Below are 11,111 nucleotides of genomic sequence, written 5' to 3' on the forward strand. Positions count from 1 at the left end.
TAAGATGAGGGTTGTCCTCGATGGTAGGAACGAGTTATGTTTTGACTCAATGGTGGATTTCAAGGGTGGGGAATATTATGAAGGGGAAGAGGTGCTTGTAACGCTCAAGTACGAGAAACTTTTTGGACACTGCTCATTGTGCGCGAGCTTATGCCACGCAATGGAGGTCTGCCCTCTTAACCCGAACCCGGTGAAACCATCGGAGAACAAAGATCTAGGAGTTGGGAAACATGAGGAACGGGCTAGAAGTTACAAAGGAGTGGTGATCAATGGGGATAATGGTCAGAGTGAGAAGGACAAGGAGTGGAGAAGACCGCAAGGGAAAGGAAAAGGCAAGGTCTATGAGGGACAGGAAGCTAAATGGGAACGGGTTCCTGATCGTGGGAGCAAGCGATCATCGACGTACCGTCCACACAATAAAATTGAAGAGGGAAGTTCACGCCATCGAGGAGCTCGGTGGGAAACAACAAGACGTAAGGAAGAGGATGCGAGATCTCGCAACAACCCGGCCCCGAGGAGGGAACACACTCCTTTACGCAGATCAGGAGAGGACTCACGTGAGGAGGGAGAGTTCCGTAGGAGTGGCAATGCGAAGGAGGCTCCTTTACAGGTAGTGTCTCAACCCGCAGCGGCGGGATTGGAGCAGATGACAGTACCAGTCTCTGAATCCGCAAAGATAACTACGGATACGACTGGCGTGGAGAACGGGCTGGATTTGGTGGATGCGATGTTAGCAGATGGGCTTCATACATTGGACCAGTTCGGTTCCAACGAGGGCTTAGAGTGGGCAGGGGAGGAGGATAAATTAGGAGAGGAGGAATTCCAGGAAGATGGTCTTGATGCTTTGATGGTATCTATGGAGCAACCGTTAACCATAGCAGAAAGTGAGACCAAGGATACTATCACGGAGGACAGGACTATTCAGATAGGAGACAATGGTCATCAGAGCAATGAGAGAGGAACAGAGGAGGTGCAGGTGGAGACGAAAACCGGCACGCGCAAACCCGCAGGGTTGCCCAACATTGGTATCAATACCAAGAAGTTTGGTCAGGTCCTCCTCTCTCCTCGCAAGCGTGCAGTGCTCAAACATGGTAATAGGAAGGGGGCTGGAATTAAGCAGCCAGAGGAAAAGGGTTCCTTACACCCGAAACAGTTAATGAAGAACTGATTTTATGATGATACATGCAATGTCTTCTATAATTTGGGATTCTGGGGTTTTCTTTAATAATTTTGTTTGGATTTTGTTGCTTTGGGGTGGGAGTTTATCTACGCATGGAATAATAATAGAGAAGTGGTGTTTTTTAAGTTTATGTGCTGTGATCTCTTATATCTGGTTGCTAGGTGAATTTGTGCGATCTCAATTGTTGGATACCTTTGGGGTAACTAGGATTTCGGATAATAGAAGCTTAAACCATTGCTATTTTAGTTTTTTTAGGTTCGGTATTGATCTCTTGATTCTTAGATGGAGAGTAAACGGTCTTCTATATAACATTATCACTTTTGAACAATTGTGGAAAAGAGAAGGGTGGAAAGGAAAAGAGTATCTTTGGATACTGGTGGGGGTGTTTGTTTTCTCCTCTATGTTGGTTAATGGTTATTATTATGATGGGAGAAGTATTATGTGTGTGCCTATGGAGAATAATTTGGTTCACGCACATGGAAGGGACACAGGATCATCTGATCACTAAACTGGTCTCCTTAAACCAGTCGTGTTTCTGGATACTAATGTGGAACTGGATTACCGGATTGTGGTGGTTGGATTTGCCTATGGTGATAAGGTATTGTCACTATGATATGGGCCTGATTTTACGTAGGTGTGTGATTGGGCACTGGTTTATGCGTTACAATAGATATGGCTATGGAATACCTTGCAATGCTGCTGGACAGGTTATATTATCTTTACTTGACATTCATCCTGGAGGGGGGAAGGGGAATCATTACGGTGGAGGGATATATGGTTTTTGGAATGGGAATGCCATGGCATATTACGGAGCTGGGACTCTTCAATCCTACTTTTATTTAGCTCTATGGAGTATTTACCAATTAATTATATGAGAATATTAAGTTGGAATTGTCGAGGAGCTGGTAGTAAATGGACTATTAGCTATCTCAGGGAGATTTGGCACAAACATAAACCGGATTTTTTATTTTTGTCCGAAACAAAGCAAGACCAGGAGTTTATGCAGGACTTTCAAGCACATTTTGGCTATGATAACTTGGTTACGGTGGATCCCATTGGCAGAAGTGGGGGCTTAGCCCTGTACTATAATAATGAGTTTGAGGTCAAAATTTCCTACACAAGTAATAGGATGATAGATGTGGAAGCAGTGGCTCTTGGAAGAAGAGTTTACATCACTTTTGTTTACGGGGATCCAGTTCAGGAATTAAGGGAACAAGTATGGGAAAGGTTAACCCGGTTTGGGCTTGCGCGTTCTGAACCCTGGTTTGTCATAGGGGATCTCAATGAGATCACTGGTAATCATGAAAAAGATGGAGGGGCGATAAGGAGCCCTGATTCTTTCGTTCCTTTTAATACTATGATTCGGAATGGCGGACTATTAGAGTTCCCAGCACGTGGGAATAAATTGTCCTGGCAAGGACGGAGGGGTAAGGGAGTGGGTGCAGTGATGGTTCGATGTCGTTTGGATCGGGCTCTGGCTAATGAGGAATGGCATACTCTATTCCCATGTTCATACACGGAATACCTCCGTATGGTGGCATCGGATCATCGACCGGTGGTGGCTTATCTGGAGGACAAAGTAGTAAGGAGGAAAGGACAGTTTAAGTTTGACAAACGTTGGATCGGACAGGATGGCTTATTAGAGGCTATCACTTCCGGCTGGAAGGAACAAAATGGATCCCAACCAGAACCGTTTGTCACAAAGATTAGTAATTGTCGACATGAAATTGCAAAGTGGAGAAAGGATAATCCCCCTTTCGGAAAGGAAAAAATAAATGAGCTACAAAAAGCTCTAGAGGAGGTTCAGATGGATAATAACAGGTCACAGGAGGATATCCTGGATGTCTCTAGGAAGTTACAAGAGGCATATAAGGATGAAGAAGACTATTGGTTTCAAAAGAGTAGGAATATGTGGTATTCATCTGGGGACCGCAATACAGAATTTTATCATGCATTGACAAGGCAGCGGCGGGTGAGAAATAGAATTGTTGGACTACATGATGTTGATGGTAACTGGATAACGGATGACGAGGGAGTGGAGAAGGTAGCAGTGAATTACTTTGATGAGCTGTTCACTACTACCTCTCCAACGGCTTTCGACAATTTTTTATCAGAAATACAACCATCTATCTCTACGCAGACGAATGGGTGGTTATTAAGACTGGCTACTGAGGAAGAGATCCGGCAAGCTCTGTTTATGATGCATCCAGGCAAAGCCCCAGGCCCTGATGGAATGACTGCATTATTCTTTCAACATTCATGGCATATCATTAAGTCAGATTTGGTGGAGTTGGTAAATAAATTTCTGCTTACGGGGGAACTGGATACACGGTTAAACATTACTAATATATGTATGATTCCAAAAACAGAGAGGCCGACAAGGATGACGGAATTACGGCCCATAAGCCTATGTAATGTTGGGTATAAAATTATTTCTAAGGTATTATGCCAACGGCTGAAGATATGTTTACCATCGCTTATATCAGAAACTCAATCAGCCTTTGTGGCAGGACGTCTGATCTCGGATAATATCCTTATAGCACAGGAAATGTTTCATGGTTTGAGGGCCAATAAGGCCTGCCAAGGTAAATTTATGGCCATCAAGACAGATATGAGTAAGGCGTATGACAGGCTTGAATGGGATTTTATCCAGGCAATCTTGCTGAAAATGGGATTTGATACTCATTGGGTTAAACTTATGATGGCCTGTATCTCATCGGTTCAATATAGAGTTTTACTCAATGGTCAACCAAGGGGTCTTATTATCCCACAAAGGGGCTTAAGACAGGGAGATCCGTTATCCCCCTATTTATTTATATTATGCACAGAGGCGCTAATTGCGAATATTAAAAAAGCGGAACGGGAGAATCAGTTGACTGGGATGAAGGTGGCTCGCGCTTGTCCTTCGATATCTCACCTTCTCTTTGCGGACGATAGCCTCTTTTTCTGCAAAGCACAAGAGGCAGAGTGTCACACCATTCTTAGGATCCTCCAGGATTATGCTGCAGTTTCTGGACAATTGATTAATTTCCAAAAATCGTCCATTCAGTTTGGACATAAGATTGAGGATTCAAGAAGACAGATGATGCGAGATATCTTAGGAATACAGAATGTTGGTGGTATGGGTACTTACTTAGGTCTCCCAGAGAATATGGGAGGATCAAAGATCCAAATTTTTGGATTTGTACAGGATAGAGTAAGCTCTCGGGTTAATGGATGGACTTTTCGATATTTTACTAAGGGGGGAAAGGAGGTGGTAATTAAATCGGTAGTCACTGCGATGCCAAATCATGTGATGTCGTGTTACCGCTTGCCCAAAGCAAATACGAAGAAAATTACTAGTGTTGTGGCTAGATTTTGGTGGAGCCCTGGGGGAAGCACAAGAGGTATGCACTGGAAATCCTGGGATAAAGTTTGTGCGCCTAAGGACCAGGGTGGTCTGGGTTTTAAGGACATAATGGATTTTAATACAGCAATGCTGGGTAAACAGTTATGGCGACTCATTGAGAAGCCGAACACGTTGTTTGCCCGCGTGTTTAAGGGTCGGTACTACAGGAATGCATCACCCCTGGATCCGATTCGTTCCTACTCTCCATCCTATGGGTGGAGGAGTATTATCTCTGCTAGATCTCTGGTAAGCAAAGGACTAATTAAAAGGGTGGGATCAGGATCAACCATATCCGTATGGAATGATCCATGGCTCCCAACCACTCGCCCGAGACCAGCAAATCAAAACCAATCTTCTCTTTACCCAGACCTTACAGTTGACTCGCTCATAGATCCAGACTCACGCTCATGGAATTTACATGCTCTTCACACCTTGGTGGATCCTGAAGACGTGAAAATCATTACAAGTATACCACTGAGTAGGTCTCAGATGGCAGATAGAGATGGATGGCACTTTGCGAAAAATGGACGGTATACGGTTAAATCAGGTTATCAGGTGGAACGGGTATACCCAGATCAGCAATCTCAGGCAGAGACCTACGGACCCACGGTAGATTCACTCAAGGCCTTCTGCTGGAAACTTCGTTGCCCACCGAAACTCCGGCATTTTCTGTGGCAAATATTATCTGGATGTCTATCGGTTAGGAAAAATTTGCAGGCAAGAGGGATGCAAGGAGATATCTGTTGTGCTCGATGTGGGGCTCCAGAGGAATCTATAAACCATGTCTTTTTTGAATGTCCACCGGCAATTCAGACATGGGCGCTTTCTAAGATTCCATCTAATCCTGCAATCTTTCCAACGGAATCACTCTACGCAAACATAGATCATCTATTTTGGCGCGTTACTCCAAAGATGGATGATCATCAATTTGCGTGGATACTTTGGTACATATGGAAAGCAAGGAATAGTAAGGTATTTAGTGATCTGGATATTGATCCTCGTGATACTCTTGGGAAGGCCGAGACAGAATCTGTTCTGTGGGCTGATGCACAGGTGATTCCTGAGCATGATGCACACCAGAGAGATATGGCTCCCATACCGGTGAGACCGGGCAGGTGGTGCTTCTCTGATGGCTCATGGAAGGCAAACGATATTTTCTCGGGACAAGGATGGTATAGCACCTTACCAGGTTTTGACGGTTTGATAGGTGCAAGAAACACAAGAGCCAGTCTTTCACCTCTCCATGCAGAGTTTGAATCACTAATCTGGGCAATGGAATGTATGCGGAATTTGCGGCAGTTTCGGGTCACATTTGCAACAGATTGTTCTCAATTGGTGAAGATGGTTTCGGAACCAGAAGAATGGCCAGCGTTTGCAAACTACTTGACAGATATCAAGACCCTTAGCACGGGATTTCAGAGCTCGGAGATCATCTATGTACCAAGAACACAGAACACACAGGCGGACAAACTAGCACGCAGTGCAAGAATCCAACCGTCGTTCGTCGTTCACATGGATGCAGAGCTACCCTCTTGGTTAACAGAGTCTATATGAGTCTGTTTTCTTTTTATTGATGTCAAAAAAAAAAAAAAAAAGATTAGGTTAGACGACAAAGATCTTTCTCTATCTACTAAACATTGATAATCATTTTACATAAAAATTCAAGATGGATTTTTTATTCAGTTCTTTTATATTATTATTTTTGTTTTGTTTTACATGACTATGATAGAAGTAGTGAAACGCCACTTAAGGACGTAACTAATGAAAATCTCATTATGGATTACTAGGATCGGTCCGGGCTACGCCCGGATTTTTGTTTAAATTTAAATTTTTATTATATATTTAGTATGTTTATTTTAATATATAAATTTTATAATCTATCATAAACATATAAGTAGCTATCGACAAATATAAAATAATTTTAAATTATTCAATCTTTTTGTCTTACGCTATTCAAAAAAATTTATATCCATTTTTTTAATTAAAAATTATATATAAGATGAAGTGCATAATGATCAAAAAATTAATTAAATTTTAGTTATAGTGTTTAATTGGTTAAATTGTTTTAATGTTTCAGTTCACTTAAAATAAGTTTGTTTCCAATTAGTCTCTAAGTAATTTAATGGACTATCTCCTTATATTTACAACCAATAGTATATTTAAAAAAATATATATTTAAATTTTTCAAAAATTTATGATTATATAACACGAACAAAATTTACTTAACCCCATTTGCTTAACTAATAGATTTTGAACTGAAGCTTTCTCAATGAGAAAAAAAATGAGTAGAAGCATTTTATGTTTTTTATAAAACTGTAATGACCTGGTTTGCTTAAGCAATTGGTTTAGTTAATGAATTAGTTAACATTTAAACCAGAGCATTTTTTCTGGTTTTTTTTTAACTGTGTGTGTATACGTGTTCCTACATATCTAATTATTTATCTTTTGGTCAAAACATAACATAGTGATTTGATAAAAAAACATAATGATTAGTGTAAGGGTATTGTGTGTTTTTTTTTTCAAAATGTACTAACGTAAATGCATGGTGTCTAGAATCGGTTCCTCGCGTATGGATGTAATGTATTTTTTGTTTGAATTCTGTCCTTTTGTATACAATTTTTAGTCCTGATCTTTTATGGGTATTGTAAATGTCAAGTGCATTCTAGCTTGTATTTTGTTGGTATTGCTTTTTTATAGTATTTTCTGGTTCTTGGTCTTTAATACTTTTTGTGTTAATAGTCATGATCTTTTATGGGGATTGTAAATTTTTTTTAGTTAGATTTTTCACTTTGTTGGTTTAAAATTTAGGAGATTAAATTATGATAATTGTCTAGCATATGCATGTATATGTCGTCCACTGCTCATTGTGTTTTAATAAAAAATAATGATCTAATATTAGAAAAAAGTTCCCAAAATTATTATTTAGGATTCCTATTATTTGTAGGGAAAAAATATTCTTGCACGTTAGAGAAATATAGAAATTCTTGCACGTTAGAGAAATATAGAGAAAGCACTCATGTCTTCCATGTATTTTCATCTTCAGGTCGTGTATAAATTATAGCTTACTTGGAGACATAATCAAATGTAATCTGACAAAATATGTCACAACTTTGCATTTCTCAGGACTCGAATGAAATGCAATCTAACAAAATTACATTGGATGATGGCTCTTTCAAGAATAGTTTGTTTCCTACATCTGTTCCAACCATTTTCCAGTTATTAGAAACATCTTTCACAGAAAGCTATCATATAATATAGAAAAAAGTATTAGAAAAAAAACAAAAAATTGAAAAAATTGACATTAACTACAGCAAAATTAAATTGCATCAAATAGAAAGTAAAAAATAAAAAATAAACAATATGAGCTTGGTGTCAAGATGGTTGCGCACACAATTCAAGTAGACAGTTTAGTCATGTTATATATATGACAGCATTTGTGCATGATGCAATAAAACTAATGAATGCAAATACTAAAAAAATTCAAGCTTCTAAGACTTCATATATTATTAACAGTATATTTCTTATATAGCAATAACAATATCCTTGTGTAGAGTGACCGTAATATATAAATATTCCTTACATAATTGGCTAATTCTAAATTTCATTTCCAAGCTATACTAAGTTGTCTGAACACAAAAAAGTTGTATGAAAACAAAAAAAAGAGGCTATACTAAGCTGTCCAAAACTTTGTCCTCGTTAAAATACCAACCTGCATCAGATGCCTTCGATTTTTACCATTTGATAAGGCTTCAAGCTTTTTGTTGTTCAAAAATAAAAGAGCATAAGATGGTTACCTAGTTAGTGCTTCAATCAACTAATGTACCTGAGTGCAAAGGATACAAAATTTTACCAAGAGAATTGGTGAGGAAGGAAAATAGCGAGAGAAGTGATCACCACAAAGCTGCACATCATCAATCCTCTTGTTAGTGTGAAAGTACCCAACAATACTCACACCTTAGAGCCACGTAATGCTCCACTATTTAAACACAGATAAATAGCAAAAGAATTTATGTTTTTTGCATCGAAAACACATGGATACACACTAAATCTCTCTCAAACACAACTATAGAACAATGTTGCGCTTGTGGTTAAACCCAAAAAAATCCAAGATCTAAATTTTCTATTTTAAAAAGACACACCATTTAGACTTTACTCACAATCAAACAACATACATAACATCAAGGAGACAATTTAATTTCGTAGACGAACTAAAACTCCACAAGCTGTAATCCAAGATCAAAGTTCAGTTTCAAAGCTGATTCAAATCATAAGATGAAGAAGGGAGATTAACCATGATGAGCAAGATCTCGAGAGGAGGAAGGAGAGCGAGGATAGAGTGAAAGGTGGTGAGACGATTGAGACATCCTCGAATCTGCTAACAGTGAACAGAGTACCCGCCTTGAGACGGTGGTGCCGGAAGGTGTCGAGACGGTTGACATTACGGTGGCTGGCATGAGTGTCGACTGAATCACATGTGAAAAAGAAAGCCTAATCAACAAACAGTTTCAAGATTTCTCATTCAAAAGAGTTTAAATCAATATCTGAATACAGAAGTTTGGATAATTATGAGTTAAAACGTCCATGTAGTTTAAGAAGAAGCTGTTAAAGAGTTTTAAGAATGAAACACCTTATCATCGAAGAGGATTATGTCAACTCCCATCAACTCGTCACGCTTTTCCGTTTCTGAGCAGCCGCACCTTGACAACGGAAGATCAACAGCCGAATTTTAATTCAGCAAGTAAAACGGAATTTAGTCATTATATATAAAAAGAAATTTTAGAATGCAATTGGAGTTGTGAGGATGATTCTCATGAGATGAGATCTTACCTTTTTATAATGGAAGATCCACCGCTAGGAAGAGATTTAAGAATCTAAGAGGAGATTAATCGAAAACAAAACGACGCCGACATAGACATAGAAACGTAACGAAAGTAATTATCTCCATGATTGCAGAAGGAAGAGTCTATGAAACGTGAACAACCTCTATTAGCGACTAACTTAATCACAGTTTCAGAGCGAAGATGTTCGAGGAAGACGACGGCGTGAACACATCTTGCTTTTAGGTTTCAATTAAGGCTTTGGGCTAAATTAACTTGAATATATTGAGGGGTCCATATGATCTTTGAACAAAATCGTGAAATAAAGATCATGGAAGAAAACTTGAAACGGCTGAGAAGTTGGATAGAGACACTGGAAAAGCGTCGAAGAAGAAGAAGGAATCGCCATTGTAGATTTTTTTTTTACTAAGCTGACATGGCATCTTAAGACAATTTGATTGGATGATTTTATTGTCCTACGTGGACACACTCTCTGATGCTCATATAACCCTTTTAGTATAGGTTAGATGATTAGATTTCAATATTTTCCACTACCAATCTTATATGGTTGACCGTCTTAAGTACATCTTAAGTAGCAAGGACTTTAATACTTTGTAAAATTTAAAAGTGAATTAGAATAAGCACAAAAACATTAAACAGAACTTGAGATAACATAAATGTCACATCAAACATGAATGTCATTATCTAAATGACCAATAGGTGCCAGCGAACCATGATAATTAGATAACAATAGATCAGGACTTTGATTAACCACATATTATAATTCAGAGCTAGGTTTACGTATTGAAAAAGCATTACTATACAAGATAACTATAGTATGGGTTCAATCAATACTTTCTAATCAACTATCAAATGGATTCCTTATGAAAGTAGCTGACGTTTGTATAAGTAATGTAAGAAAAGAGAAAATAGCACATATACCAAAGAAAAGTTGGGTTCTCACAACACCTATGTCCTAAAAGGCTAAAACCAAAAGGAATCAAATACCTTTTGGTTGATATCATCATCCAGGATGAGAAGGGGTGAGTCTGGGGTGATTGGTTGTGTTGAGAGTTTCTGTCCACTTGGTTGGTTTTAACGCTTTGCTCTCTCTCTTTGGAGTTACCTTCTTCTCTCCGCGGAGGACTAGTCCTCTATAATTCACGTGTAATTTCTTATCATGTGTTGCAATTTTATTGGCTGATCGATATAGTAACATTATCCAGTTATGAAGTGCCAATGATCGAACAGTGACCGTTGGTTCATACAAGTGATGTTGCTAGCTTCACTTTTGGCATTTGAACGGTCTTTATTACTGTGTTATCGACAGAGGATCAGGGATTAAGGGTTCACGTTAATCATCGGTTTTAATTGTGTTTTTAATACTTTCTGCTAATTATAACCCATGGATTATAACGTGACTTACAAAATATGAGAATAAATTAATTTTATACGACAAAGTTTGTAACTAATTTAGGCTACATCTGTATAATTATCATGGATTGATCATTCAGATGCCACATCTATCTCCCAGTTATTTGAATTGCATAAGTCATACTATTAGTTAGAGACTTGGCACAACAACCTGAATTTTGAAGAACTGATTCTGGAAAATCCGAAAATGAAAAAGACGCCGTTCTTTTTAAGTCATTTTGCTTTGTTTTGCATTTACCTATTCATATATCAATTATTACATGTGTTTAATAAGTATATTGGTATATTCGAG

At 38.6% G+C, this 11,111-nt stretch overlaps 1 protein-coding gene and 1 long non-coding RNA gene across 2 annotated transcripts; one reads left to right on the plus strand and one right to left on the minus strand.

Moving 5' to 3' along the window:
• Positions 1 to 2,309: 2,309 nt before the first annotated feature.
• LOC125578248 lies at positions 2,310 to 6,122 on the plus strand. The gene is made up of 5 exons (XM_048740596.1): positions 2,310 to 3,473; positions 3,621 to 4,814; positions 5,058 to 5,177; positions 5,286 to 5,847; positions 5,959 to 6,122. The coding sequence occupies exons 1-5, from the start codon at positions 2,310 to 2,312 to the stop codon at positions 6,120 to 6,122; spliced, it is 3,204 nt and encodes a 1,067-aa protein (XP_048596553.1).
• Positions 6,123 to 7,095: 973 nt separating this feature from the next.
• LOC125578628 lies at positions 7,096 to 10,479 on the minus strand. The gene is made up of 4 exons (XR_007316731.1): positions 9,396 to 10,479; positions 9,196 to 9,265; positions 8,860 to 9,031; positions 7,096 to 8,469 (listed from the first exon to the last, which is right to left on the minus strand). It is a non-coding gene; the product is annotated as an uncharacterized LOC125578628 (long non-coding RNA).
• Between the last annotated feature and the right edge of the window lie 632 nt (positions 10,480 to 11,111).

Source organism: Brassica napus, chromosome A9 (genome assembly GCF_020379485.1).
Source record: "Brassica napus cultivar Da-Ae chromosome A9, Da-Ae, whole genome shotgun sequence".
Classification (NCBI taxonomy): Eukaryota; Viridiplantae; Streptophyta; class Magnoliopsida; order Brassicales; family Brassicaceae; genus Brassica; species Brassica napus.

Coding starts and splice junctions, on each gene's coding strand:
- LOC125578248 (XM_048740596.1), top strand. CDS start 2,310: ATGATAGATGTGGAAGCAGTGGCTCTTGGAAGAAGAGTTTACATCACT. Junction 3,474..3,620: donor AGTCAGATTTGGTGGAGTTG/GTAAATAAATTT, acceptor ATTATTTCTAAG/GTATTATGCCAACGGCTGAA. Junction 4,815..5,057: donor TTATCTCTGCTAGATCTCTG/GTAAGCAAAGGA, acceptor AGTAGGTCTCAG/ATGGCAGATAGAGATGGATG.